The sequence below is a fragment of the Scomber scombrus genome, chromosome 23 (genome assembly GCF_963691925.1).
Source record: "Scomber scombrus chromosome 23, fScoSco1.1, whole genome shotgun sequence".
In the NCBI taxonomy this organism is placed as follows: Eukaryota; Metazoa; Chordata; class Actinopteri; order Scombriformes; family Scombridae; genus Scomber; species Scomber scombrus.
In genome coordinates, this window is record NC_084992.1 from 14978801 (window position 1) to 15006599 (window position 27799).

A 27799-nucleotide genomic window follows, 5' to 3' on the forward strand; every position below is an offset into this window, starting at 1 on the left:
GTGAAATTGGGGAGAGCAGTAAATCAAGACCTAACAAACAACAGGGGACTTGGATAACTGACACACAGTTTCCAATTAAATCATACGAATCTGCAGAAATAGTGTGTGGCCCTCTGTGAGACTACCCACTGTTGGGGAGAAGAAAAAAAAACATAAATACAAAACGTACTTAAAAGTCTTGATCATGTAAGGGCTTCTTGCTTAGCCTTCAACTAATGTATGAGATACAACATTTAATGCCTCTGGATATTTCAAAGTTAAATCTGACATTTTTGAGAATAAAGTGTTACTAGTTACAAATCTGAAAGAGCTAAGTTTGATTATTAACTTCTCCTTTGTAGAACTGGATTGTGTGTCCTATCAGCTGTGTTGTGTGCATGTGGGCATGTTGCCACTCCCCAATCAACGTTGATTGAGTCCAGGTGCAAGTTTGTCCTTCCAAGTGCTACAGAGCTGAATCGATACCAATTCACCCACCAAATTTGTTCACGCTTGCAACAAAACTCTTGAATTAGAGTATGTCGCCTTTTATATCCAAATAGTGTCAAATTCACAATGCAGACATAGTGTCCCGGCTCATAGCTATATCCTTATAGTACATTGAGTGTCCTGTGTTGTCCTTTAGAAGCAACTGGTGTCCTTTATCATGTGTCAGCACTCAATACAATGTGTGCCTGGCTGCACCAGTATTGCCCAGAAAAAAATCCTGCACGCTATTGTACTTTGTGGAACAAGTGATTCTGATGGTCTCCTATGTAAATGTATTAAAAGTAAATTTCAGCAAACCTTAATCGGCACTTATTAATAAAAACACATTTCTTGGAACAATCATGTGGGTAGAATTTCTTGAAGTGATGAATCATTAATGAGCATGTGAAATTACTATAATTTATAGGGAAATAGAAAGGCTGTATAATACAATTGTTTCTCATCTAACACGACGGACCGGCTTGTCACAATTCACAATAAGTATTCCTGAAACGTGAAGACTTCCTACAAACTTCCCTTTGTCCTACAACTTATTGCCCTGTCTCTCTTTAACAAGACGCAGGCGTGCTTGAATGGAAGAACGGTTCTGTCCTTCACACTGTCTGATTTGCTTAGGAAAGGCGCTCACGTCTAATACTAATCTGAACGACAGCAGTGGAAATCTTGGCTCAGTTTCAGAGGCTAGATTGGGCCTGGCCCAATGACCTTCTCTGAGAGAACATGGAAAGTTTGCCGGCTCAATATGTCACAGCCAGCATGAGCTTAGAAAGAGAACAAGAAAGGAGTGATTAAATGGGTTAGATCCGTGGCTGGCTTTGGTAGATGTCAGGAGGAGTGCAGCTCCGGTTGTACTATGAGATTATCGGAAATTGTATCAGGCTGGAACTCTCTCATCATGGATGCACCCAACTTTTCAGAGCAATGAATCAAAGAAGAAAAAATAAAAGGATAGGAGACAATTTTCTAATTCAAGAAATATTTCACATCTTACTTTAGAGGTGATTGAGTATTTTTTTCTGAATATCGCACAGCAGCAGTTCAGTTCACTTTGTATCAGTGCAACAAGTCTAATACATCAATAGCGTTCAATAAAGTCAGCCTGACATTATGATAAATGACAAAGCTATCATTTTGTTAGGAGTCAGAGTGAAAAATCCCCTTTCAGGCATGCCGCTGGATAAGAGCAGATCCCATCCACTGAAAAACAGCGCTTCACTGACATAAACAACTGATAATTCTGAAATTGGACATTTCTTAAGGCATAATTATAGCTGCTGAAGTAAGTTTAAAGCAAATTAGCGTCACAGGAAGTTGAAACAAAGTGTTAAAACAGGGTTAATTGAATTGTAAGCCTTGTCACAGAAGATTACCAAGTCTAAGAAACACCACTTTAATTGCGTTATTACCATGTGGATTAAGGCGTGGGGTATTTTTGCCCAGTAATTATAGCTTAACTGTCCGTGCATTTTAATGCACTTTAGTCAGGACGATTTGGGTAGAAATGTTTGACAGTCTGAACACAGAGAAAAGTTCCATTACAAAATGTATCAGTAATGCTTTGGGATAAGTCTGGCATTTCAGCTGTAATTGTGCCCACAAAACAAGGATTAAAAGGATATTTGGTGATAATGAGTAAGTTATTTGACAAGACACTGCCTTGATTTGATGCTATTTATATATCAGAGGAGAGAATCAGGGGAGCCGAAATGAGAGAGACTCAGCACACTGTGGTCATTTTTTTCTATTTTCAGGTTGTCAGCCATGGCACCTTTACAACATTTAACCTGTGTTCTCCTATCTACCTAACAACCTTCAACCAGCCGGACACCCAAATTTTAGTTACATTACAAAGCACAAGTGACATCAGATAATTTTTATTAGCCATGCTAAGGAATATATTGATGGAAATGTTGGTCTGTCAGTCCACTACTTCGGTGAAGACTGAAATAGGTCAGCAACTTTTCAGTGGACTTCCATGAAACATTTTGAAATTTCCATGCGGCCCAGAATCCTAAACACACTGATGATCCCCTCTCTTTTCATCTAGTGCCACCAGCTTGTCAGAGTTTCCCCTTTGTGTAATATTTCAGTATCTACTAAATAGATTGGCACTGCATTTTATGTAGACATTTATTGTTTAATGATGAATCCTACCCACTTTGGAGATCACATTTAGGTTTTTGAATGAACTATCTTGACAACCATTGGATTAATTGACATTGAATGACATTTGCCATCAGGTAAAAATATTTCAATTTAAGAAATACTTGGGTTTTTTTTGCCAAATACCTGCAAAACTAATGATAATCCCATCAGCCTCAGCTGTACTGTTTGCTAATTAGCAAATGTTAGCAAACTAACACTATAAAATAAGTTTCTAAAAATGGTAAACATTATACCTGCAAATCATAAGCATGTTGGCAAGCTGGTGTTAGCATTTAGGTTAAAGCAGTGTAGTGGTTAACTGGATACAGCCTTACGGAGCTGTATTATTTTGTGAGAAGGGTTGACTTCAGAGAACTTTAGGTCCTAAATGGAATGCTACTGAAGGATGTGTATATGCTCTTTACAATGATGGCAGGCATATACCTCAAGCTTTTTTTTCTCGATACTCCATACGTCCATATGTTGGTAGGATCAGACGAACACTTAGAGCAGCCTTTTGGAGTTTCCGGGAACTCCTTGTGTTGCTCAAGGACACGACAGCAGGACAGATGCTTCCAGACACAAGAATTTGATCATGGGTCCTCCAATTAAACTGTGGCCTCCCTACTTCTCACATTCATGATTTCAACAGCCAGGGAACCCATGACGGTTTCAGAATATCATTAGCCTAATGGACGGGAGCGCAGAAACGCAGGAATGAATGATTGCATTACGGTGTCATTTGCCGCAGACTGTACACTGACATAGTGCAAACAAACAATAACTGTCCATGTGCCCATTCTACTGTATTGTGATGGCTTGCTGTGTGATACATGAGTTCATGCTGGGGTCTGAGAGAGAGGGAGAGATGCTCTCATGTGCCCTTGTGTCAGAGTGAGTGGAGTGGGTGGGGGCTAAGTAGCTGGGAACTGGATTTAGACACAACTCTGCAATCCACCAGGACCACTGCAAAAAATACAAGGAGCAGATAAGAGACAGAGGGAGAGAGACACAGATAGAGAATGCATAGAGAGGGAGAGGGCACTTAGCTTTATACTCTTTCCAAGCCATCTTGTCAAGAATGCTTGAATGGAGCCATTATGAAGCCTCCTAGTACGGGCCTAGCATTAGACAGTCGACAGAGTCAAGGTTTGGGTTTCAGTTATTTAGGAATCTAGGTTTATCTGTGATTATACCTTTGGTACCTTTGGGAGTGTGTTGGTATGGCTGTTCAGGAGTGGTTCTAAATATGCACACACTCTCAAACTGATGTGTGTGTAGTGTATGGATTGTTTACTATCCAACTGAAACTAAATCGCCTTTTTTAATCTACTGCAGCATACATATCTGCTCTATAAATCAGTTGTCCTGTCTTCTACTGTAAGAAAAAAAAATCAGAAACCAAACAGGAGAATTCAAAATCTTGATTCATCATGATTGTACCTCCAAGTTTTATAATATTTCAATAGAATACCTTTCCATCATCCACTTCCCTGAGCTAGATACCTTATTTCGATACAGCAAATCAAATCTTGCATAAAGAGATAACATAGTGTTCTATTATACGCAGGGCAGACAGTCACACTGAGCCTGATAGCATCCTGCTACACAACACAAGAACCATAGACTCTGAACAACAACCCATATTAGCTTTCCTGCTAAAGTCTACTTTTCATCTAGCTTAGGAAAATATCACTCTGGTCAGGTCAGATCCTGGTTTAGTCATTGCTCATCAGACTCCCTGTAGGCAACACATTGTTTGCTATGGCTTGCAGCAACAGCAGTTTGATTATTTTGTCTCCATTCTGTATGGCGTACCACCAGTAGCTTGCCAGCTAATGTCAATCAAACAAGCCTTTAACACACCTCCCCAGCTGGCTGAGACAAAAAGTTTTCCGGCTCTTTTCTTCATTCAAATAATACAAAACTATTAACAGCACATTTAAAAAAATGTATTGACATTATTTTTGACAGCAAAAAAGTTGATTCAGTAACAACTGTGTGTTTGCGCAGTTGTTAAATGAGTTCTGTAGTGTTTACTTCTGTATATAATGAAGCTAAAGTCATGTTGTAATTCAGATCTCATGCTATTTTTTATTTGCAGTACTTGATGTTCTTAATCCAGTCTTGAACAGACTGTAAATGACCTATTTGTATGAAGGAAATAAGCACATTTGATTTGTCAGTATTTTAATGAAGTCATTAAGTGGTGAAGTCATGGAAATTATGCTAATTGTTATTGATGCTACTAGATGATTGCCAAATAATTAGCGATGATATGCTGCTCACATCATCACATTTACATGTAGCTCTCTACATCGTCTCGTTAGCAACGGCGCCGTGACGACGGGCCTATCAGGATCCACTCTCGCCACCTGCACACTCTGAGTCTGGGACAGTCTGAGTGTCTGCAGGGTGCCATCACAGCTTTGGCCCAAAGAGTGCCATCGCAGCCTTGTCATGTCGAGTCAGTCCCGCTTCGTCTCTTTCCCCTCTCTCACTCTTTCTTTTTCGGTCAGGTGATGCAGACACAGAAAAAGCCCGGCTGTCTACATTCGGAGCCCTAACGCTCTCTGTCAGCTTGCTGTCCCTGCGGTCATCTTTCTGCTGACGTCCCTTCTGTGTGGCAGAGAGTTGCCAGCCCCAGCATTCTTAAAGGCCTTCCATGGCCTCGAGGCACAGGAAGCAGGTTAACGGAAGTGCGTCAAGGCAACACTGGTCTGTTAGTAGATAATCAAAAGGCCACATTACCTATTGATTGCCCTCTGGATCTGATTCCTATGCTAATCCATCAACAAAATCTATATGAACACACAAAAACGCACACATCATTAGAGACGCTAAAGCACTGGAATCTTTTAGGTTTCCCTTTTTTGTTGTTCTAATTAATACGCCACGTCTTGGGCACACTCGAGGTAATTAACATTGTTTTTGCCAGCAACACACAGCAGATGGTGATTGAAAATAGAGGGATGAGTCGCTCAATCAACCACCATTTGTCTGTAGCCATTAATTATCTAGCGAAGAATACATTCAGTCCCCAAAGTTGATAGTTTGGGGGGAAGAAGAATACTGTCCTTCTGTTCCTCATTACTCTTTAACAGCAGAAACTGCTGAAACTAGAATGCTGGATAGGGAGATTGCGATTTTAATAGCACTGTCATTATCTTCTCCCATAAGGTGGCATACGATAGAAGGCTTGTCGGGAAAAAAATTGCGCTAACAAAGAAGCATTTCAATAAGTGGATGCCAAGCAACATCTAGCGGTTCATTCTGTTCAGATTCATCAAAGACCACTTTCATGATGATGGGAACAAAAATGCACAGTTTCATTCAAGATGATGAGTCTAGAAACCGCTGTTGGAAATGTTTATTTTTCCTGTGATGAAATAAGAGCCATCAGATCACGTGCCTATTGCAACACCACAGGCCATGTGACTTAACCAATCATCCCAAGCTTGTACACACAATCTGATTGGAATAACAACCCCTGGCCTGCAGCCATGGCAGTCATGATATCATAAATTTCAGATATAGCTTCTTCCTCCAGTTTCAGGAAAAATCTTGTTGGTTTTGCTTCAGTAGAGCAAGTTCTGCCTGGTAACATATTAGTATTACACACTCAGTTTATATGAAATGATCTAAAAATAAAAAGGTGACAAGAGGGACAGAGAGAAAGAGGGCAAGAGAGAGACAGAGAAGAGGAGTTCAGGGGATTGAGCAAAGAGAAACCTTGAAGGGACACCAGAGGCAAGAACTCAGCATCACATCTTGGCATAGTTTCTTTGATGTTATTTTGTCATCGCCAACAGCTCCCTAATCCTACGTCTTTGGCACATTATAATCTTGTTTTTATTCTTTCTGCCAGCCTTGTAGTCAGAGATAATCAGTGTCACCTAACTTTAATTATTGCGATACAATCTGAGATAAATGTTGTTGCTTCAATGTCAGTTGTTCTCTATTGATACAGAAAGGAAATTTGTCCTCTTGATATATCTTGTGCTAGGCTGAGAATTAAAAAAAAGAGTTCTTGATAGTAAATTACCGGTAGAATTGCTCATGTTCCACCCCACAGGCTTTAATTAACTAGTCTCAGGTAGTCTAATCTTATTATCGAAGACCGCTTTTTCCACACCCTGACCTGCTTACATGATAGAAAGACAGGAACATGAGAAAAATACAGTAGGGGGTGGATGTTCTCAAAAATGAGCTACCAAAATTGTACGAGGTTTTCATGTTCAAGTTGCTCTCCATAGCTAAGCAACCAAAATTCACAAACCACAAACCATTTACACATTCTTGTCACATTGCTGGAAACAAAGGCTGAATTGTCAGTGCCATTTCCAGGATTTTAACAGCATCCGACACAGCAGCCTCAGCTAGATGCCAAATAAAATACAGAGCTACACAACTCAGCGGCAACATCTCAGTGTTTGTCCCACAGAGAGCCCAGCCCCATCAAACCCCATTATCTCCAAGGCTACCACTTACTTCCAACTGGAGTAGAGATAGCTGCTTATCTACTGGTTAATAATAAAAAAGACACATAACAGATAAAAAATAAAAAAAAAAGCCATGCTATCGTGATGGAAAGAGAGAGGTGGGGAAAAAAGCCGACAGGGAGCAGAGAGATTTCCAGGGACAGTTTCATTCTGTGGAAAGGGCAAGCAGAAGGAGACCTCCCGCTGTAATGCGGCAGCCAAGCCGAAATGAAAGCCAGCCGCTCTCTTCTCCGGGGCTAAACAGCGGCCTTAATAAAAAACACAATCAGACCCCCAACCTTAAAGTTTAATGCACATTCTTGCCATATTTCTCTTTGCACCAGTAAAAAAAGGACATGGTGGAAGCTCCTGGTGTGATCCCAGCTCCTAGGCAAAGAAGTGTGTGTGTGTGTGTGTGTGTGTAGGGGAAAAAAGGGGGGCTGTTATAGTCATAATGAAGCCCCATTGAATATCAAGCACACCATCAACTCACTATAGCTCTCCATCGTGTTAATGAAATTGTTCCCCCCAACTTTTTAATTAACTTGCAGACTCATGGTGTGGAGTCAAGTTGTGGACACAGACAAAGACTACAGTGTTCTCTCCCAGGTGATATGAATATCAAAGAGGGAAGTTGCTCTGAATTAAGCCGAGTTCCTTTTATCAGGGAGGAAACTTCAGAGGGAGACAGATGTGCTGAGGATGGGCTTGTGTCATTTCTCCTGCATCAGTCAGGTTTCATTCAACACTTTGATATATCAGCACAGGAGGGAGGGATGATGGATTTATTGTGAATCCACATTAACAACATGCAGTGTTTTCATAACTTTTTTTTTTTTAAATCCGCCATTTAAAAACATCAAGGCTGTCTCCTTGATACAGTAGTAATCAGAGACAGCACAAATCATAATCACTCCAGCACTGACTGAAAGTGGTACAACAGTGCTTGACGAAGGGGCATTCATCACAAGAAAGAGAAGATAATAAGGAAGCCACTAAAATAAAGGTCTTTTTCTTTTTTTTCAAACACATTTCCCTTTATTGGCATGGTGAGGCTGATGAGAATTGCACATAAAAAATAAAATTCACAAGAAAGTCGTACAATAGGTAGAACCACAAAGGCATTGGTAAGGACTTGGCAGAAGGCAACGTGGATAGGACACAAACAGGTAACAACCCACAGCGATCCCCCCTCCCCCCAAACACACACACACACACTCACACAAGCTCACACAGACAAACACACACACACACACACACACATACACACAAACTCAAACATACATACATAGGCTCATACACATATTGTCCTTCCAAAAGAAACATGATTACCGAACAAACGTTTAAGCAGTGGCAAAGTCCTCAATAGGTCACATTATTAAAAAGTCCGCCACAGTTGAAATTTGAACCATAAGGTGTTATAATATATTGCTACTCTAGGCAATTTACAAAGCATTTCTTTTATTACAATGATTAAAGCCACATCTATCAAATGGGACACGACACCATTACCCAAACGCTACACAGACAGCAAAAAAGTAAAACAATGTCATAAAACACAGGTAAAGGGTTTTTTTTTGTAATCCTTTACTCAACCAATTTTTGTATCTTTGCATCATGAAAATTTGCCGTTTCTTGTCTCCACAGTCAAACTCCATGAAAGAAAGCCTGTGATCAGCAAAGCTTTCATACAAAAGATTTTTCCTTCCTGTGATGGAAGCTGGTTCTCTCATTACTTGGCTCTCGCTAGAAACGGGATATTAATTGAACCAGAAACCGCAAGGTTACCTTTTATGTCATGTCGACGGTGCTGTGATATCTGGACTGTGAGTGGAGGTGGGGTGGAGGGGCGGGGTGGTAATGGAAAGTGGTGCGGCATGCGATACATTGTTGAGTAGTTTTCTCTAGGCTTATAGAATGTCATTTAAAATCTGCCAGTTAAGACAGCTGAGGGGCAGATATCCAAAGTGGTATATACTGTACCGACTGCCAGCCTGTAATAGCCATGCACTACACAACAAACAGTTTCAACTCGACACATTGTACACACAGGTTGAAGTTAAGAGTCAGTCACGTTTGCACAGATGTCACAAGGTAATGCGTGCATTACAAATTACATAGACTCAATTACATCTTAAAGGGAAGAGCAGGTGGGAGAGGGGACATTCAAGTATTTACCGCACAGGGTAATGTCACGGTGATGAAATGCCAAGATACTGGAATGGAGTCATCCTAGCTACCAGCGACTGGGTAATGGGTCAAGTCCAAAAATCACACAACAGTAGGAGCTAAAATACAACTCTGAAAAATAATTTATTGCTTTTTATATAGTTTTTTTCTTTCATTTATATTATTATCATTGTTATTATTAATCATCTTGTAATTATTGTGAAGAATATTAGTAGTATCATCATTGTATATATATATTTTGTACATCAAATACAAGATCTTTAAAAAATTCAGGAAAGGAAATTGTAAACTTTTGTTTGGCATTCACATAATCAAGCGTGAGTGGAGCGATGACAAAAGTGTTTACAGTGGTACAAGAAAATTCCTGCAAAAATCATTTTATTGCTTCATGTTCTGCTTGTGTGTGAAAAAAAGAAAAACCAGCGACATGCTGCCGATCTGACTGATAGTGGAGACAGAAATCACTAAAATCATGAGCGGCACATCTGAAGAGGGGGCTGACTGCTGGAGTGATTAGCTGAATGTTCTGATTGTTTCAGAAAGGCATAGAAGGTAATATTATCCCCACCAAACCATTTATTGTACACCCTGTCTAGTGATTGTAAGTTAAATAACAAAAATCAAATAACAACATAAATAGCAAATAAATTTCATGAGGTACGCCATGTTAAATGGAGCCCATAAATATTTTTTGATTCAAATATTAAAATAAATAGATAAATATGTTTGTACTGATTGAAAAGATTTGAATGCATTATTCTCTCTCACTGAAGGTAATCAAAACGAGAACCATACAAAGCAATAAAATCAAACCGTGTTGTATTTATATACTGATTGCTTCAGAAATCATTAATAAAAAATGGGGTACCTTTTTTTTTTTTTTTTTACAATCATGAAAAACACGTTAAAAATGCATTTTACACTGGTTGTATAAGCAAAAACACTGATTGAGAAACTTTATAAACAGAGAAAACTATACATGGTTGACTGTTTTTTTCCCAAACAAAATAACTTAAAAACGTTTGTTCACATGCTCCCTCAAAATGAGCAATCACACAGATCTTTTTTTCTTTTTTTACAATCATAGCATGTCTTCAAAACATCATGTAGGTGTACAATATGTTTAACAGTATTGTAATTACTACAGATCGACATTCTGAATTAAGAAATGTTCTCCTCATTTTTAAAAAAGGCTGCGTTTTACAGTGCATAGCTGTAACAAATAAAGAACTTTATCCGATATGTACATAAAATAAAAATATTCCTTTTTATAGTATTTGTAAATACACAGCTACATTTCTCCTTAAAATGTAGACAACAATGTTACCTTGAGAATTTTACCTCAAAGATACAATTCCCTATACTCTTGTTTGTAATGTAACACCAGATCCAAACACCAGATTTAAAAGAAAGAAGAAAAGAAAATCAACAGCAGAAGAAAAACAAATCTGGCTGAACAAGCTGCATGTTTTCACCCCCAAAGAATTGTGGGCATTGTAGTGCTTGGAGAAAAAAAAAAAATAGTTTTTTTTTTCTTCTTTCACTGATGGTTGTACAGCAGTAGAGTGCACCAAACCTGTGCACCAGGTTCTGAGGGTTCACTGGCTTTTCCAGAATGCATTGTCTCTTCCCAGCTCTTCAGCAGCTATGTTCATGTAAACTTTATTTTTGATATATTCATTTATATTGATATAGGTCTATAGACTTATTCTTATATACTCTATGATATAGAGTGTAAAACTTCTTGTAGTCTCGTCGTCAAAGGAGCGAGAAACAACAGTGAGGTATAAGAAGTCCCTCTTTGTGACAGACAGCAGGTGCCACTGAACTGGTTACCTTCTCAGGCTGCGCTGGGCCTCCATCAGCAAGCTGTCAAAATCCATGGAGTCATACTTGCTTTTTGTGGAGGCTGGATCAAAGTCGTCAGAATGGGAGTCTGAAATGGAGAGAGTTAGATTGTGGTCAGAGCTGTGCAAAGCATGATTTCTTTGAAACTGCTTAAAAAAGGAAAAGCCTCTGTAAAACCTTTGTATTCTCAGAAAACGAATAGTCAGAGCTCACGGAATATTCTGCCTTTTCACCATTATTGCTCAGTCATGTGTGTTAAGTAAGCGGTTCAAGGAAGAGTTTGACATTCATTTGCTGTCTTGCTGAGAGTGAGATGAGAAGATTGATAACACACTTTCGTCTGTGTGGTAAATATGAAGCTGACAGCAGATGACAGCTGTAGCTTCTCACTGGCTGTTAGCGTAGCTTAGCACAAAGACTGTAAACAGGAAGAAATATCTAACCTGTGACAAAAGGCCTTATATGAGGGAATGCAAATATGAAAGTGCTATCTCTTCAAGGGTTAGGGTTATATTTCCCAAAATGTTGTACTACTTGAAGTTTGATAGTGTTTAGAACTGCATCATGATTTGTTCCCTGTCAAAGTTGACTGGCTATAGCAAGTGTAGGGTATCGTACGAAGAGTATAATGCATCACATATTGTAAGTATTGGGCCACACTTCAAAGCAAAGCACAATACATTTTTTAAATAGCAACTAATCAAGTATAACCAACTACTTCAAATATTGAAGGTTGACAAAATACCCTTTTTTATAAGGAGGACACCGATGTGAAAGCGTATCCTTCTGTCTCTTAAGTCTTTCATGTGTCCTATTTTTCCTGATCAACTTGATAATATATAAAGAGTATCTTATCTCTGCCAACAGACAGCTTCACAAATAGGGCCCCCAAAGGGCCCAGCAGCACACTCCAAGAGCTTTGAGAAATGGGAATGACCATGGCAGCTAGGAGATGCCAGTTGTGATCTAATGCAGTGGCCGAGGGCTGGATTGTGTCACACTGCGCACCTTGAGGGATGAAAAATACCCCGGTGCTCTACTTAAAACTAATGGACAGTGTCTCCGAAAACAAAAAAAAAGAAGTGAGAGCCAACAAGATTGAGAAGACGGAGAGAGGTTTGGATACCACACTATTATAAGAATCTCCCTTCCTCTCAATCTATTTATCCTGTGCTATCACAGTATGGGGACGACCAAAATAGCCTGATCCTGACAAAGAGGCGGTCGAATGAAGGCCTTTCCATTTCAGTAGACTGATTAGTCAATCTCAGCATAATGTCTATCCTCAAGGCTTTAGGATTAGCAACTGTTTCTCTGTGTCAATTTCTCATCATGTCCGCTTTTAAAAAGCTGATGGCTTCGAGCATGTGCTTTGAAAATGTATAGTAACCGCTTCATTTATTGAGGAAAGTGCTCTTTTTCTTTTAAGTGACCCTTTGACCCACCCTGTAGTGGTGCATTATACATTTCTGACCTCACATATTGCTGGTGAATAAATGTCAGGGGAAAACTGGCTGCAGACGCAACAGTCAATACCTATCTTATATGTCATCATTAAATGGAAAAGATGATCTTTTGTGGCTGTGCAACACTTAACATAATGGAGCATTTGTCCCTTAAGTTTGAATGTGGCTGCTCATTTATCACCGCCTTTATTATTGTGCCACTAACAGAAGAAAAGAAAGTACCTTTTTATTTTTGCATGTCAAAAGTGGGGCATCATGCCAGATGGAAAATGCCTTGAAATCATTGATAGCTTGCATTATTTATCAAATGCGTCATTCAACACTCAGCTACATCCATTTGAGTACAGATTTGTCTCAGACTCACGCGTCAGAACCATATAGAAGCTATGTACATACTTACACTACATATATGCACTTTTACCCTGAGGAATCACTTAGAATATATGCATTCTGCTATACTGCACAATCTGCCACGACCCCCAGTCTTCCAACAAAGGCAGTAGGCATACATAAGCAGGTACGCTCGTACAGCAGTCCACCCCTCTATTTAAATGACTGGCCCCTACATGCCACATCGAGGCTCTGCGTAGTTCACCGCTGCAACAGCTGGCAACAGATGGAATCTCACTCTGGAGGGATGGGGGAGGTTGCTGGGACTTAACCTTGCTCCCACCTTCCTCTTCCTCACCTTATCGCCTCTTGTTCTTCTACTGTGTCTTTCTCCTTGTAATTTCATCTCCACTCCTACCTCCTCTATGCACTTAAAATAATTCCCACACCCACGCACACATATATCAAACAAAGGAAACATGAAAACACACCTTGTGTATGGCGGCATGCACCCTTTTAAGTGCTATCTTTCACCCTATTACCTTGCTTTTCATATCAACAAAGTACAAACAAGAATTCCATGTCCATGTGAGTAATGGAGTCTGTCTTGTTTTCCTGGAATTACTACAGCCACTAGCGGGGAAGAAATACAGCTCTATTCTCAGCATGTTCACAGACTGACCTCTGAACTCTGTTTGTCCTTTTGAGCCACAAATGCCTGATGGACACATTCAATGCTTGAGGGAGAGTTACCAGCACTGTGATGGGTCTCTTTTGATCTGCAAGCATCACTCAAGATGTATTATTCCCCCTCCTTTTCCCTATTCCTCTTTTCACTGTCAGTCCTCCTAGCCACACAAATATACTGCATGACTGCAGGGGGCTGATGGAGAGAACAACAAAGCTGCACTTACCCAAGTCTGTGTAATGTGATTTGCAGAACTGCTTTTGTCCGCCAAAGCACAGCTCGAACTGAGGCTCGTTTGACCTGCGTAAGGTGTGTCCGTTCTCAAGGGCGGCAAAGGCGTCACAAGTGTAGCGGTACGTGATGAAGCCAAAATTGTCCCTGGTCAAGAATAGAAAATGATACGTCAGAGTGGTGCTGTGGGGCAACAATAACTGAACAAAGGGCCTTGTCTTAGATGAAGATCATGCTATTTATATGCAAAAGAGAATCAATAAAAGTGTATCTGTGAGGCTCCTTAGGCCTAGAAATAGATGGATCAGGAGATGCTCTGAGACTGCAAAAGCTCTGTCTTTGTCTCAGACCTTAACACTTGCCTTTGCTCAGAGTTCCACAGTAACAGCAGCCGATTTTTGTCTATTACATTAAATCCAGTGGGAAAAAATGCTTAAAATGTTTCCTATCCCTCCACACTAATACCCAGCTACACACACACACACGCACACATGCACAGAAAGTCCTGGGGTCTTACCCATCGTCCCTCAGGTTCACTGCACATTCTTCAATTTCGCCAAAGACTTCAAAGCGGCGCTTCAACTCTGTCCGGGTGCAGTCGGACCTCAGTCGCCCCACGTACACCACCCGTCTCTCCTCCTGCTCGTTAAGAGAAAAGACAAGAGTGGAGGAAGGAGATTAGGAGGGGGAGTCTGTTTTTCCTTTTCCCCCACTCTTTCTTCACCAGGCCCTAATGAATTGGTCTTGATCACTCCTGTGGATACTGTGTCTGACTTTGTGCCCCTGTTTTTGTCCCTCTTCCCTGGCTGTCTGTTGTGTTCCGCTGTGATTGGTTCAGCTGGCTTCCTCTTATCTGATAGAGTTGCCGTTCGGAAGCGCCTTCAATCTGCCTTGGCACTACAATTCCTCTTTCTCTCTGCAACTCATCAACCAGAAGGAGAGTGATTTTTATCAAATGATGCCATGTCTTGAGTTTGGGGCTGCTTCTTCTTTCATGAAGTCTAAAAATAAAGCTCTAGGGTGACTCAGCTATATATTAGAAAAGCCACTCTCCCCCTACCTCAAAGTTACACTTACAATACCCATTTAAGTAGGCAGTGTTGCTAACTGAGAGGTCTGTTAATGTTGAAAAGATATAAATTATATTCATATACAAGAAAGAGGGAGCATTAGCAGTGAGGCACAGGGCAAAAAACATAGATTTCCCTGAACCTTAGAGGACAAGGGGGTCATAGCGGAATAAATTAGGAAAAAACTGCACCAGGCTGCAATTATAGCTTTTGAGTAGTTTAATTGCATCTGCTAATCATATAACACAGCACAAGCCTGGGGCTGTAGTGTATCACTAGTATTATTTATTTATTCATTCATTTACTTCATCCATTACTGGGGCATGTCCATTGAGGCCCATTGAAATTTTGAATGGTGTCTTGAGGGTAGTAATAACATATACTGTATGTAAATCAGTTGCCTTGTGCTATACTTCACCTTTGCCCCGTTAGACTTATATAGAAAACCGAGAAAAATACAAATTAACTACAGATGACTGTTTTTATGCTTTTTCCACTCTCTTTTAATGCTTACATACTGTCTGAGACAAAACGTATTTGCTGAATTAGCGGTTTAGTTGCTGACAACTGATAAATAGGCGGTCTTTTTCTTGATGGCACCCTGAGGGCTGACTGTGTGTGGGTGTGTGAGTAAGTGAGAGAATGAGGCAAAAACAGACCGAGAAATACAGAAAGAGATGCTTTCACATCTCTGGCCTCCCAAACCTTGTTTGACAGCTTCAGCTTTACTGCTCATAATTGTTTGTTTCTCCACCTCTGAAAATGTATGCATGCCAAAGCACGTTTGCATTACTGCATCATTTAATGTGTGCTTTATCAACGGGTGGTAGTAGTGCTACCCCGCTGGAAACCTGAGTAATTTCACACTGAGACAAGGAGAGCAGAGATATGGAAGGAATGCGATATTCACTGCGTCAGGCTGAAATTTGAAATAGATAAAGAAAAAGAGCTCAAGAGAATCAGTGGCCGTTTCCTTTTTTGGCCTCTCCCCATTTTGCTCTCCTAGTTTCTTTTTTCCACTATTTTAACATTTTACCCCTGTGGTGTGATTAATAAGAGACGACACTGTTTCCAGACGACAGAGACGTTAAAAATACACAACCCGGAGATAAAGAGGAAGGGCCTGTCGCCTGAATCATTCAGGAACTCACTTTGTATGTATTCTTTCAGTGGAGACACTGTGGCACATGGCACTGGGCTGGAGGCTGTCTCATCCAAAGTAATGTGTATGTATGTGTGTCTGTGATAAGTTTATGTGCATTTGCAGGGTTTTGTACATGTGCCACAGCAGTGATTGCATCTGATCTTTTATCAGTGTTTGGTAGGAAAAAATGTGAAGTCAAGCACAGAGAAAAAAAACAGGGTGATAGAGGAAATGAGATGGCAGTTATGTCAGTTGACTCACTATTGCTTTTTGCTTTTGCCTCTCTCTCTGCTCGGCCCTTTCGAACTCCCGCTTCTCGTAGTCCCGGCGGTACTCCTCCCTCTTCAGCCTCTCATGCTGGTACTCCTCATAGCTGTCATACCTGTGGAGGAAAGGATACGTGTGACATCACTGTCCTCACTTGTCCTCTACATTCACTTATGGTTATGCAGAACTACTGTATTGCTAGTATACACCAAGGAGTAGTCTTCTGTTTTTCTCATCACTGAAAGTTGAGAAGGGGGTTGCAAAGGAAAGGAAATGGACATGTTAATAAGATGTCTCTTCGCCATTGCTATGATTACGGAGCCCGCAGGATAGGCCCGCGGGAGTGCCGGCGAGCAGCGCGGTTGGGGAGCTGGGCAGCTGCAACTGTCAGCACAACTTCACATGTCATTACTTTCTGCTTAGTTAGGGCTTCATCAAGAAGGAAAGTGCAACTTTCTCCCCCACCCCACACTAGTACAAGATGTGTCTGTTAAGTTTTCGACTGATGAGCGACTCTGGCTTGTCGGGTGTCATTAGGCACGTGGGTGCCAAATCAGCTCCGAGCACTGAGATGGTGTCAGTCTCCCTCTCTCTCTCTCTCTCTCTCTCTCTCTCTCTCTCTCTCTCTGTACTATGCCAATACTGCTCTGCATATGAAATGGTCCCCTCTGCAGTGGTTCATGGAAAACTACACAAGCGCTCTGTTGAATAAACGTCATTACACAGCTGGGAGCATCAACTCAACAGTAAAGTATTAATGTGCATCGGTATGATTCAGGATTCTTCTGCCACTAGTCCAATAAAACATAGTCAATTAAACATATCTGCCCTGATTGTTGTCATTGGGCCTCCACGTGGAAGAGACATACCACAAGAAGGCTACTGTCTTGATGTGAAAAGGGAATTGCACAGAAATCAAACTGTGAGTGATGACAGGGAAAAGTTTATTTTACTGCATTTAGCTATGGTGATTCCTTCCTTGTATACCATCTAAGAATAAAGATTTGTCCTAAAATGCAGAGCACAACTTAAAAAGGTTAATAGCACATAAAACACTGTAGGTTAAATAATACGTTTTAAATAATCACCTTGGCCTGCGGCTGAGAGGAGATCGAGGCTGAGGGTGGGGGCTCTTATGAGTCCTGGAACGAAAAGTGCTTGAATCTGTGTTGTGACGAGACCTGAGGGAGAAAGCAGAAAATGTTTAATATGAAAATATTTTTAGCAACCTAGGAAAACTTGAAATACCACCTTGGTTACAGTTTACATCCATGTTTGCCTAGATTCATATAATATTAGTGCTGAAGACTGAGGAATTTAATAAAATGTTTTGAGTGTTTTACTTGTTTGTGTTTACATGCTTGGCCATTAAATCGGATTCTGATAGAATACAGAGTTGTAGCCATGAGAGCAGACGATGCCTCAGATACGGATGTTGCAGCAAAGATGCTAAAAATTCTAAAATGTGGATGCTTCACACAAATCTTCAACCCAGCAGCACAGAAGATCTATACAATCAGCACAGTCTCAATGTGGGCTCCCAAGATTAGTGTCACCAAGTCAATGTCCAACCAAACGTGAAATATTGTCACCATCTTCCCTTCTGTTCCTTAGTTATACTGGACAGAAAAGTGTTTTTGCAGAACATTATGATGTTGACCTTTGACCTTTTGGATATAAACCCTCATCACTTGATCATTTTATGATATATTTATTATTAGATAGACATTTTTGTGAAACTTTGTCATATTATTGTATGAATTCTTGAGTTGTTTTGAGGTTACAGTGACTTTGACCTTTGATCACCAACATCTAATCAGTTCATCTTTGAGTCCAAGTGGACGTTTGCGACAAATTTAAAGAAATTCCCTCAAGGCGTTCCTGAAATATTGCGTTCCCTAGAGAATGGGATGGATGGGAGAACATCCCGAAAACATAATGCCTGCGGCCACAGCTGTCGCCGGTGTGCAAGCATGAAAAGTTCAAGCATCGCACTACATACTTTTAACTTACACTTACATTGTTAACTTGTGACACGATGGTTAATTTGTTCTTGGCTTTGGGAACCAAATTAACTTTTTCTCAAGAGCCACTTAGATGTTAGAAACTGGGTTAATTCCAGATAAAAGCAATTTAAATTCTCCTGGCCTAAACTAACCCATGGCCACAGAAAGTGTGCATGATTTTCTGCAGAACATTTTTACATGCCTGAACTTGTGTATACTATACATGAATCTTCTATCTATGTCGTATGAGAAAATGGTCAATACTGTAGGCCCTAGTGGCCTGACTGTAGAGCCCGTTGTACCCTTACACTCCTTAAGCTTTGGATGCTTCATTATTGAAGTGCTGCTGAGGAAGGAAGACCTGAATTATGGAGGGAGAGAAGTTTGGGAAGCTCAGTGATGCAAAAGAATGCCAGTTACACTGTGAAACTTGAAACACAGATGAGGGATTTTGAGAGTTATTTTTCCGAAATTCTATTTATCTTTTCTTGCATGAAAATATAACAAGCATCTTGTTCTGTCACTCTCAAAACTCAAATCCCTGCACAGTATTTTCATAAAACTTGTCAGTATCAGATTGTAATCGAATGCCATGAGACTATTACTGTATAAATGTGTGAACAAGCTGGTGTGGCGCAAAGAAAAAGGGACTGAGCAGAATAAAGGGATTCTATTGGCTCGGTGGAGTAAACTGACCTTTAAGTAATCAGGCAAACAAACTGAGTCACTGCAGTGGAGTCTGACTCTGTGAGGCACTCAATGAACTACTACTGACAAACTGAATTTACTCAGAACCGTCTCAGTAACTATGGTTTGCCTCTGTTCTTCTACCAAAAAACCCCAAAAGAAACCCCCTTGGCTCTGATCAAAGGGAAGCATGGGAAATGTAGTTCTCACACAGAGCTATGATGATAGGAGTCTCTTCTGAGAGGGGTTTTGAGACTACATTCCCACAGCTTGGATTTGGCTTTCATCTCTGGGGATGTAGGAGAGGAGGGTTTGCCACTCAGTAAAAACAACAGCTGCTGCTTAAAACAATAGCCCCAGCATCAAAAAAAAGAAAAAAAGAAACAGGAACATGTAAGGGAGTGAGTGAGGAGGGGGTGAATATTAGGAAGACACTCAAATAAAACTCCCTGCCTAGAGATGAAAACTCATACTGTTCAAAAGTCCAATGCCCCTGGCACCTTTCATTTTTTTCCCCCTCTTCATCGGGTGTTGTTGGGAGGAGATTGCACCATTCAACCAATCTTTTTTCTTTCCATTGTTGGTTCAGAAAAATGCTTTAATAGGGAGACTTTGGTTGGTATAACAACTGCAGACAATTTGGTAAGAATCCATTCAACCTCTCTTTCACCTGTTAAATCTCTGTCTAAGACATGACAAATCCATCCTGCATTTAGTCCACGCAAGGCATAGACTTTCAGGAGGTCAAGAACCCATGCTAAGAGTCTCCAGGGTCTATCCTGTCTGATACCCACTCTGACAACTGATCAGGCCTGTTTTACACTCCTGAGCTAGACCCCCTGCCAGCTCCAAGCCCTGTTTAAACTGCATGGGTGGGGAGCAGCCAAGGTTCAGCCAAAGGAAGAGGTGTGTGTGTGTGTGTGTGTGTGTGTGTGTGTGTGTGTGTGTGTGTGTGTGTGTGTGTGTGTGTGTGTGTGTGTGTGTGTGTGTGTGTGTGTGTGTGTGTGTGTGTGTGTGTGTGTGTGAGAGAGTGAGTCTGTGAGATGACTTACCAAGAGGAGGGGCGTCTGTCAGGTGAGGTGGAGAGGGAGCGCCTCCGGTAGTGTGAAGAGGAGCTGCGGGAGCCAGAGTGGGAACGAGAACGGGAGCGGGACCCGCTGCTGGTCCAGCAGAAAGGCCTGCTGGGCGAGAGAAGGAGGGAGGAAGGTGGGGAGACGGAACCTCGTGAAGGGGAGCAGCTGGATGGTGGGGAACAGGAGGGAGAGCAGGGAGGGCAGTCAAAGAGTAGGTCCAGAGGGGTGCCCTCCCATGGATAAAGAAAACGACTCTCACGGCCCTCACCCAGCTCTAGCTCATCGTGGAGGGGCAGGAACCCTGGGTGCAGGTAGCTTGATCCAGACAGCTTCTGGGAGTAGTAGTCACCCTCTCCCTCCTCAGTGTTCTGAGGGGCTGCAGCCTTGTTTGGTTTGCTGCTTGGTTCTCTTTTCTGGCCATCCTTGCTGTACAGGGCTTTTAATGGGTGGCCGAAGTGCTTGTTAAGTTCTGCTCTGATTTCCTGGTCGCACAGGGGCTTCCGGTTGATGGCAGAAGGGTGTTGTTGGTCCCTATCACTAATGGCCTCTTGTGAGGGTATCTGGGTGGTTTGTGTCAAGGTTTGCTTCCCTAAACCCTGGATCTGGGCTGCTTCTCCATCCACAGATGCAAAATGTTGCTGCTTAGCCAAAGGACCAGATGAAGCGGATGATGGAGAACAAGAAGATGAAGATGATGAAGAGGACAGTGGCATGGCTGAGTCCTTACATTCGACATGCCTGTCCTCCACTGTGCCTGCAGCAGGCATGGGAGCAGCAGTGGCACCTGGGGTGACCGTCTTTTCCGCTGCTCTAGTCATGGTAACAGTGGCTGTGCTGCCATCCTTCTTTGTGCTAGCTGATGCCTGGCAATAGTCATGGTCACTGTAGCCACGGGGCGCCACGCGCTTATTGTTGCTAGTGCTGCGATGCTCCTCAAGGCCGCCCTCCACTATTTGTTGAGTGACGGAGTAAGGGAGGGCGGTGGACGCTTTGCTCAGCTGGGCATATAGCTCAGTCTGTTCGGGACCCTTCCTGGTGGGGCCCCCGCCTGAGGCACCTGGGGCCGGGGCCAGAGCGCCGGGGCCCAACTCGCTCAGCCTGGCTCTTTTGCATGCCAAGGCCGAGGAGGAACATGAAGACAACTTGGTTTTGAGCGATGCTTTGAAAGGATTCTCTTGACTGGCTTTGTGTGGGGGCGTGGTAGGTGGTGTCAGACCTAGAGAGGGAGGGAGAGACAGAAGTTGGTGGTGGGAATGGGGGCAATAAAATGGGAATCATAATTCAAACCTCCCGAAACAACCCCCCATTCCCACCTACCCCCATTTATCTATAAATTCCCAGGTCAGTTTATGGACAGTGGACACAGATACATGCCTGATTAAAATATTCACTTTCACTTGGACTAATCCTGATCTCTATTTTATTGCGATCTTGACAGATTAATGTAATGCTTGATGTAACTTAATATGGTAGTGCTGTAATACGGATGACTTGCTATCCCCTTCCTCTCTGACCTTGGTAAGATCTCCTTTCATGAAAAAAATAAAAACACAAAAATCTGCATAGGACAAACATAATGCATCTGATTAATTACAGAATTACAGAACATGTATGTTATCTCTGTCTGGCTCATGCAAATGTCCAAACTGGACAGCAATGTTTTTTGAAAGAGCAGTCACTGACATGATGCTCTCACTCCTCTTAATGTACCCGTTGGTGTTTCTAATGATGTTGCTATGGTATGATATATGCCATGTAATGGAAGCACAGGGATTACTGGCAAATGGGTTGTCATTCTTCTCAGATGGCATGTCCCTACTGCTTGTGCCCTCCCATCTCTTCCCCCACCTCCTACAGATTTATAACCAGACAGATGGCAGTTATATGGGAAGTCCTGAGATGAGCCCACTTTATAGCATTGTTAATGCACTCACACAAACAGCCGCCACCATTACTCTCATTCTCTCTACCCCCCCCCCCCCCTTTCCTTTAGTCTTGTATCTTATATCCCTTTCCGTCTCTCTACATTTTCCTGTCTTGCAACGAAGAAATGTGCCCAAACACACACACACACACACACACACACACACACACACACACACACACACACACACACACACACACACACACACACGTCACTAACAGTCTTTCACTGGAGTCAAACTCAGGCATTTTGAAATACCTACGCTCTCTCCTCTTCTTTGCCTTTCTTATAATGCACATCATTCTTCCCTTGCTGGTGAATTGCACCAAATGACAGCTATTAGTATCAAATCCAGCATTAGAGTATGCACCGGAAAGACAGCTTGACAAAGAGAGTGCAGGAGCCTGATACATAAATATGCGAGTTTCTGAAACCACTTGCTGTGTTTAGAATGCCTGATCCAACGACTTATCATCCTACTTATTATCTAGATGTGTCTGTAAGTAGGACTGCAAGCCCATACCCCCCTCTTGCCCTCCCTTTTCTTCCCTCTTTCTCTTCATTCTCTCAGTTATGATGTGATATAGACATATATGCATTATGCCAATGAAATGAGCTATGAAAAGGAGAAGAGAGAGGCGGGGGTGTTTCACAATGCCTGAGGAACTTTCATTTCACCAGTGAAGCGCCATGTGTCCAAAACAATGTGCACATGGGGTCATAAACTAGGAGCCATTAGCGATGGGTGTGAAATAAATCAGAATTAGATAAATATGTGCCTCTCAGTCAAACTTGCTAGTGATGGATGATCCGCAGACACAAACACCAATTACGTAGCTGCCGGAGAGAAAACGATGGAGCAAGGGAGCAAGACAGAAAGAAAAAGGAGGGTTTTATAATATTTTTTCTCGTCCAGCTGTAAATTGCGAGGAGACCTCGGAGCGAATAACAGCTCCAGGCTTAAAGAGTTGATCCGGCGGTAAGCCATGCAAATAGCAACACACAGACTACCCCAGTGTCATGAGATACAGTAATTAAAGACAACATGGCAGCACAGGGTAAATCTATTAGCCTGGCAGAGATTAGGCCCTGAACAGTCAAATCCCAGGGGGCCTCACTGCCTGTTGTAGCTTTACTGTACCTCTCTGGGACGTGTCAAGAGAACATACCGCCAACTGACCAAGGCCTGTTTCACACCTGAAACTAAAGAACTTTACATGACATATCTACGTCCTCTCATCACCCATGTGTGCTACGTCTCTCTATATTAAACATTGATTGGTTTGTAGATGGGTGTGCGTCTGATGTAGGCATGTTGTCAATTTGGCAGGTACCCTTCTATCTATTTTTTCGTTGCCATTATCATTATATCATTCATTATTATTTACATCATAAAAGGAAATCTGTCCTTCTGATTGGTCAATGCACTATTTTTTTATTGGCATCACACAACTGCCACCGTTTCTATATCTTCAGGTGGCATTGCTCTCTCCTCATATCCTCTCCAAAAATACCTGTAAAGTGTCTGTTTTTTTCTAACACTGTTAGACCATATTTTGATTAAAAGCTTTGTCTCCTCCTCTCCCCATATACTACCGTGACTCATTTTTCCTTTTTCCAGTTGTGACAATACCCTGCCGGAACTTCCTGTAATTTGTCCGAAAGACTGAATCATCCAAAAATGTTTTCACACAAGAACCATACTGAACCATGGTTCAGTTTGATCTACACCAAGACCAACTCTTTGGTCAAGAGGTGGTTTCACAACTACAAGTTTTGTTCAGATCACACTGAAAAGTCTCAAAGTCCGGACAAAACAAGTCAGGTGCAAAAGGGCCCTTAAACTTGATATTAGTTGGTGTTTAACATTTTTTGGCTCAGTACAAATTGTACAGGTCTATGTCCAACTGATAATTAAATCTATCTTTATATCAATAAAACAGTAAACACTAATACTACAACTCATAAAATAATTTGTTATTGGCACCAGTTCATGGAAAGTTACACTAGTGAGTTGCTGACCTGCCTTGAAGGTGGAGGGTGGAACCACCCACCTGGCTAACATCTATCTGGATATTTATTACACCATCATAATCGCTTTGTAGTGGAATGTTACTCTAAATCTGCATAGGACATGTAACTCCACTTACTGGGATCTATATCCATCTGTTTCAGACAGCACAAGACTGAAAAGCTAATCCCTAGGTCAGAAAGGGGCTCAGTAACCTGGAGCTTCCTGGACTAATGACTTTCCTGCTAATATTCAATCCGAAATTTGCGCAGGACGGAGAAGTCAGGTGAAGGCCTTTATTTAACCCTGCTTGTAAAATGGACGCGGTGGAACAGAACGGACGCCCAGATATGGCCACAGGTCAATAGACTCGCCCACGTGCAGTAAAACCGGAAGAAATATTAACTGTGCTTGATTGCCCCAGAGCTTAAGCAGCTCCCTTCTTTAGGTCTCCACAGGCATCCCCTTTGAACCTGAAAGCTTATCTACACAAAAGGGTTAAAAAGCACCTCGACAAGGTCACAAGGACAGAGGGAGCCCCCTTGGGGTCTGACGTGCCACAAATTTCAATCCGTCACAAGACTGTAGTAAAATGTGCAGGGGGCTGACATGAGGTGTGTACATTTGGGACAATTTCCCCTGCTGGTAAATGAATACCCAAAGGGGCCAGTGCAACATCACACAGTGTAAGAAGCAAAAGGGGAGCCATTTTGTTTTATTGACCTCAGATGATTCATCTGGAGAATGAATCAAGAGAGGTAATTACCAATATAATTCGCATGGAGAGAGAAAGAGAAAGATGACCCCCATTAGCTTTTGCTGATGTTCTCTTCATTTTCAGCTTGTAATTACCTTTTTCCTATAGCTTTATTCTGATATAGTTACATATAACTCAATAACACGAAAGGATGATATCAATAATGTTGAAACCCTAACACTGACTCCATTTACAAAACAGAATTCTTATAAGTCTTAACATTGGAAAATTACCCCCATTTCAGCTGATGTAATTGTCTGCATGTCTGGAGACTTAAAGAAAACCAAGACACAGATCATACAGGTAAAACTGAATTACACCGCAAAACCAATTAAAACAATAACACTGCCATTTCAATTTTCCTATGATGTGTAGGCTAAGTAAGCTGTCAGTCAGAGAGCATTAGGGTCTGATAGAGGAAGAGGAACAGCATATTAACTCTTAAGTGACAGGAGAGGGGAGGTGGTGGAGCATGGGAGGGGTTTGCTAATAAACCCTGAGGAGATTGGAAAGCGTAATCAATACCTAGGCACATAAAAATGTTCTCCTATGCCTTCACCTTGAACTCTGAACTGTGATGGAACTATCAAGAGTTAACCCATTACTAGTTACAAAAGGGAACTGAGAATTTCCATTTCTTTTTAATAAATGTGTTTTAAATACTTAAGTGTGCTTACCTGGGGTTCCAGCAATCTCCACACTTAATGTGCGTTCAATGGTTTTGTTCTCAAACGGTGATCCCTTGTGGTCACTGGAAGACAAAAAAAGTTACAAAATGTTACTTCTCAGGTGAAAGTACGACTTTAAAAGCTTTTGTGATCTAAGCAATGGAAATGAGTCACAAAAATGCCTCAACTTGGATTCTAGTCTATATAGTTTTCTTTGGCTTTGGCTTTCTTTTTTGTAGTTTGTTGTTGCTTTTCGCCAAGAAGAATGTGGAAAAACTTCTCACACTTACTTTGGAGACTCTGGGGTCAAAGGAAGTGGCAAGGTGGTTGGTTTGGCTGCAGAACACAAAGGAGCATGGGTAATTATTGATCTAGGTATACCACACATGGCAGAAGAGAACAGGTCCACATTCTGCAACAATTAATCTAAAATTGGCTCATTAAATGCAATTATCACTACAAAAACACCCATCCCTGGTTAGAAAGTCTTTATATGGACACTACTGTACAAAATCTTTTTAGATTGACCCCGTTTTAACAATTTGTTTTCTCTTAGGATAGACTGTTCACTCTATGAGGCAGGATGAAGTGATGGTACGTGTTTCACAGGTGTCTAGATACAGACATAGCCTGCTCAAGACAACAAACAGATCGAAATGGAAATCAAGACATACAGAGACGATGCCACAAACAAGACACATGACAGTGGGTGAGCCCCTTCCTGGACAATAAAGTCATAATCGCATGCACCAACAGCAGAGGAGGGGAAAAAAAGAAGGAAGAAAGGAGAGTCAAGGAAGCTTGTGCAGTTGCCCGAGGCTCTGGCCGACTTGTGCTCCAGCTAAGGGAACGTGGCTTTAGTAGCACGACGCTAAAGAGCAGCACCCGGGCTCTGAGACTAAATGTACATATTCAGCACACTCAGCTCCACCAGCAAAAGATGGTTCAAGAGTTGACTTTATGAATACAGGACGGACAGTAGCAAGACAAGGCTCACCCCTTTTCCCACCCCCTCCTTTTTTTAATTTCACTCTATTTTAATTCAAAAGAATGCCTCTGGGACTAGCAAAAAGCATTGGCTAGCAGGCTGTTTGTTGTCATTTTTTGTTTATTCCCTCAGAATGACTGTTAGATTCGAATTAGAATAGGGGTTAGTTGTGAAGTCAAACTGGGAAGTTGTTAGAGCAGGAGAGGGAGAAGAGAGAGCAGAGATAAGGCCAGTGGGGGGGATGCAGTCATGATTACCTAACAACGGGTGGCCCTGGTCGTCGGGGTGCTCGCTGAGTGCCTGCCTGTGTGGGTGCCCTTGCCCTTCTATGATGCAGGGAGGGGCGGGCTCTGCAATTATAGTATCTGGGAAGAGTGGGCTTGGTGGGCCCTGTGAGAGCACCGCTGCGGGGCTTCCCATGACATGGTCATCATCATCAACACCATCATCATCATCATCATCATCATGGTCAACATCCTCCCCATAGCCCCCTTGGTTTGGCCAGCCCAGCTCTAGTCCAAAGCCCATATCTAACCCTGGCTGGTTAACCCAGCTTTCTAGGTCAAAGGCAAGAGGTGACAACAGGGGCTCTGAGTCAGGCTCTTTAGCCTCACTTACCCCCTGGTTTCTAAGATCAGTGGTCCCTCTGAACTTTTCCTCCTCCACCTTTGAAACAGCCTGAACTCGGCTCTCAGACCTCTTACCTGCTAATTTTCTCTGAGTGCTAGGTAAAGGGGTGATCTTAGGTGGGAGTAGATGGGCCCGATATCGAGCAGGCCTCTGTTTGGAGGTGAGCAGCTGGCTAAGTAAGGGGTGCCCCGGCTTCTCATCTCTTTTCCTAATAGTCACTGTGACGTGCCTATGTGGCGTACGGCTGGCAACACTGCGGTTACTACGGCCTTGCCTGCCAAAGCCCTCACTAGCCTGAGTGGCGCCCGCAGCCTCTCGGCAATGCTCACAGCTGTGACTCACCTCTCGGGGAGGGAGGGAATAAGAATGCATATACCTAATAAACCTAGCGGCGGCCAGGCGGCCCACATCGCCTGGCGGCCTTCCTTCTTCACTGGGCGGCCCGTGCTCCAGTTTGGGGCAGGCATGACCGCAGGTGGAGGTTCTGTGGCCGACAGGGATAGAAGCACCCTCCGACTCCTCAACCCCGTCATCGTGAGAGCAACGCTGCCACTTCCCAGCCCCAACACCAGCCACAATACATTCGCCTGCAGCCCGGCTCTCACCTCGCTGGTGATGCTGCTGCGGCGGTTGCTGCTGCTGCTGCTGCTGTTGCTGCTGCTGCTGCTGTTGTTGTTGTTGTTGTTGTTGTTGTTGTTGTTGTTGT

General features: G+C 42.3%; 1 protein-coding gene across 1 annotated transcript in view; it reads right to left on the reverse strand.

The window, feature by feature from the left end:
- Positions 1-8248: 8248 nt before the first annotated feature.
- ppargc1a (peroxisome proliferator-activated receptor gamma, coactivator 1 alpha) overlaps positions 8249-27799 on the reverse strand; it is a 44062-nt gene continuing 24511 nt past the window's right edge. Inside the window, exons 6-14 of the mRNA XM_062444473.1 lie at positions 26721-27798; positions 25766-25811; positions 25485-25558; positions 20095-21331; positions 17438-17530; positions 16344-16464; positions 14386-14507; positions 13864-14015; positions 8249-11241 (exon numbers count right to left, since the gene is read on the reverse strand). Of these exons, the coding sequence (XP_062300457.1) occupies positions 11138-11241; positions 13864-14015; positions 14386-14507; positions 16344-16464; positions 17438-17530; positions 20095-21331; positions 25485-25558; positions 25766-25811; positions 26721-27798 (3027 nt within the window). The 3' untranslated portion in view covers positions 8249-11137. The remainder of the gene's footprint in view (positions 11242-13863; positions 14016-14385; positions 14508-16343; positions 16465-17437; positions 17531-20094; positions 21332-25484; positions 25559-25765; positions 25812-26720; position 27799) is intronic.